The sequence below is a fragment of the Mandrillus leucophaeus genome, unplaced genomic scaffold (genome assembly GCF_000951045.1).
Source record: "Mandrillus leucophaeus isolate KB7577 unplaced genomic scaffold, Mleu.le_1.0 Scaffold69, whole genome shotgun sequence".
Taxonomy (NCBI): Eukaryota; Metazoa; Chordata; class Mammalia; order Primates; family Cercopithecidae; genus Mandrillus; species Mandrillus leucophaeus.
The window spans coordinates 3,091,376-3,092,880 of NW_012107474.1; the positions used below are offsets into that span (position 1 = coordinate 3,091,376).

The following is a 1,505-nucleotide window of genomic DNA, read 5'->3' on the forward strand; positions in this document are numbered from 1 at the left end:
ATCCACACCCCCATACTCACACACACACGCTCCCACACTCACATCCACACCCCCAAACTCACACACGCTCCCACACTCACATCCACACCCCCATATTCACACACACTCCCACACATCCACACCCCACACTCACACATGCTCCCACACTCACATCCACACTCCCATACTCACACACACACTCCCACACTCACATCCACACCCCTATACCCACACACACACACTCTCACACTCACATCCACACCCCCAAACTCACACACACACACTCCCACACTCACATCCACACCCTCATACTCACACACACACATGCTCCCACACACTGCTGCGTTAGGACATGCTGCTTTGCTTGGTGATGGCAGAGTCTCACTCTTTCCTTGCTCATCAGAGCAGCAGCTTGGGCGTAAAGGTTTTGGTGGAAGGCAGAACAGAGACGGGCTGAGCGTCTCTCACGGAGCGCCTGGGGAATGTTGTCTCTGCTCAGGGGAGTGCAGTGCCATCAGGAAGGTGCCCTGGCGATACATTCCCTCCATTCCTGTGGAACTGGATGAAACCACGTGCCCAGGAAGAACCGAAGGCGGGTTTGGCACTCACCAGCCACCTCCTGAGGGTGACGGGGTTGATGCTGAAGTCCCTGACCAGCCCCAGGTCGTGGTACATGTGCTCCAGGCAGCTCAGCATCTGTGGGCACAGGAGAAGGATGGGCACCGAGCAGTCGTGTGGCTGGCTCCCTAGCCCCTGGCTTCCCTCCCTCTGCCGTCCTCGGAGTGCCAGCAGGGCCGTTGGCAGGAGGTGGGTTCTCCCCTCCCAGAAAGTCCCTGGAGAGGGAGGAGAGGTCTTTGGACCAGCCTTTCCAGGCCACCCAGATGGGTGGGGGTTTGAGAGCATACTGGGGGTCTCCTGGTGGGTGGAGGGCCGGTTCCGAAGTCAAGGAGAATTCTAAGGAAGGAAGGATGGCGACTGGGTGAGAGAGTGCACCCGTTCAGAAAACACTGCACCAAAAAGGAATTTATTGATTTCTACGCATGGAAAACAGTCTCAGTGGATCAATATCATAGCTGAGGTTCTAGGACACAGTTCCATCCGATGCACACCTGAGCACGGGTGCTGCCATAGAGAGAAAGACCCTTTCCTTGCCCGAGGTTGGGGATCGAACAAGCTTTGACGGTTTACATCCAGAAACGCTGAACTGTGCTCATCTGGGGCCCTGCTGGGACCGGAGACACTTTAACGTCTTAACTGCAGTGCTCAGATGGAGTCCCTGCCCCAGCAACCCTTTCTCTTTTTTTTTTTTTTGAGACAGAGTCTCGCTTTGTCGCCCAGGCTGGAGTGCAGTGGCACCATCTCGGCTCACTGCAAGCTCCGCCTCCTGAGTTCACGCCATTCTCCTGCCTCAGCCTCCGAGCAGCTGGAACTACAGGCGCCCGCCACCACGCCCGGCTAATTTTTTGTATTTTTAGTAGAGACAGGGTTTCACCGTGTTAGCCAGGATGGTCTCGATCTCCTGACCT

The 1,505-nt window shown here is 56.1% G+C and overlaps 1 protein-coding gene across 7 annotated transcripts in view; it reads right to left on the reverse strand.

Moving 5' to 3' along the window:
• Positions 1–1,505, reverse strand: part of PDE9A (phosphodiesterase 9A) — a 101,574-nt gene that overhangs the window by 25,701 nt on the left and 74,368 nt on the right. For all 7 annotated transcript variants that reach the window (XM_012002559.1, XM_012002555.1, XM_012002554.1 and 4 more), the window contains one exon: positions 589–675. In XM_012002559.1, the coding sequence (XP_011857949.1) occupies positions 589–675 (87 nt within the window). The remainder of the gene's footprint in view (positions 1–588; positions 676–1,505) is intronic.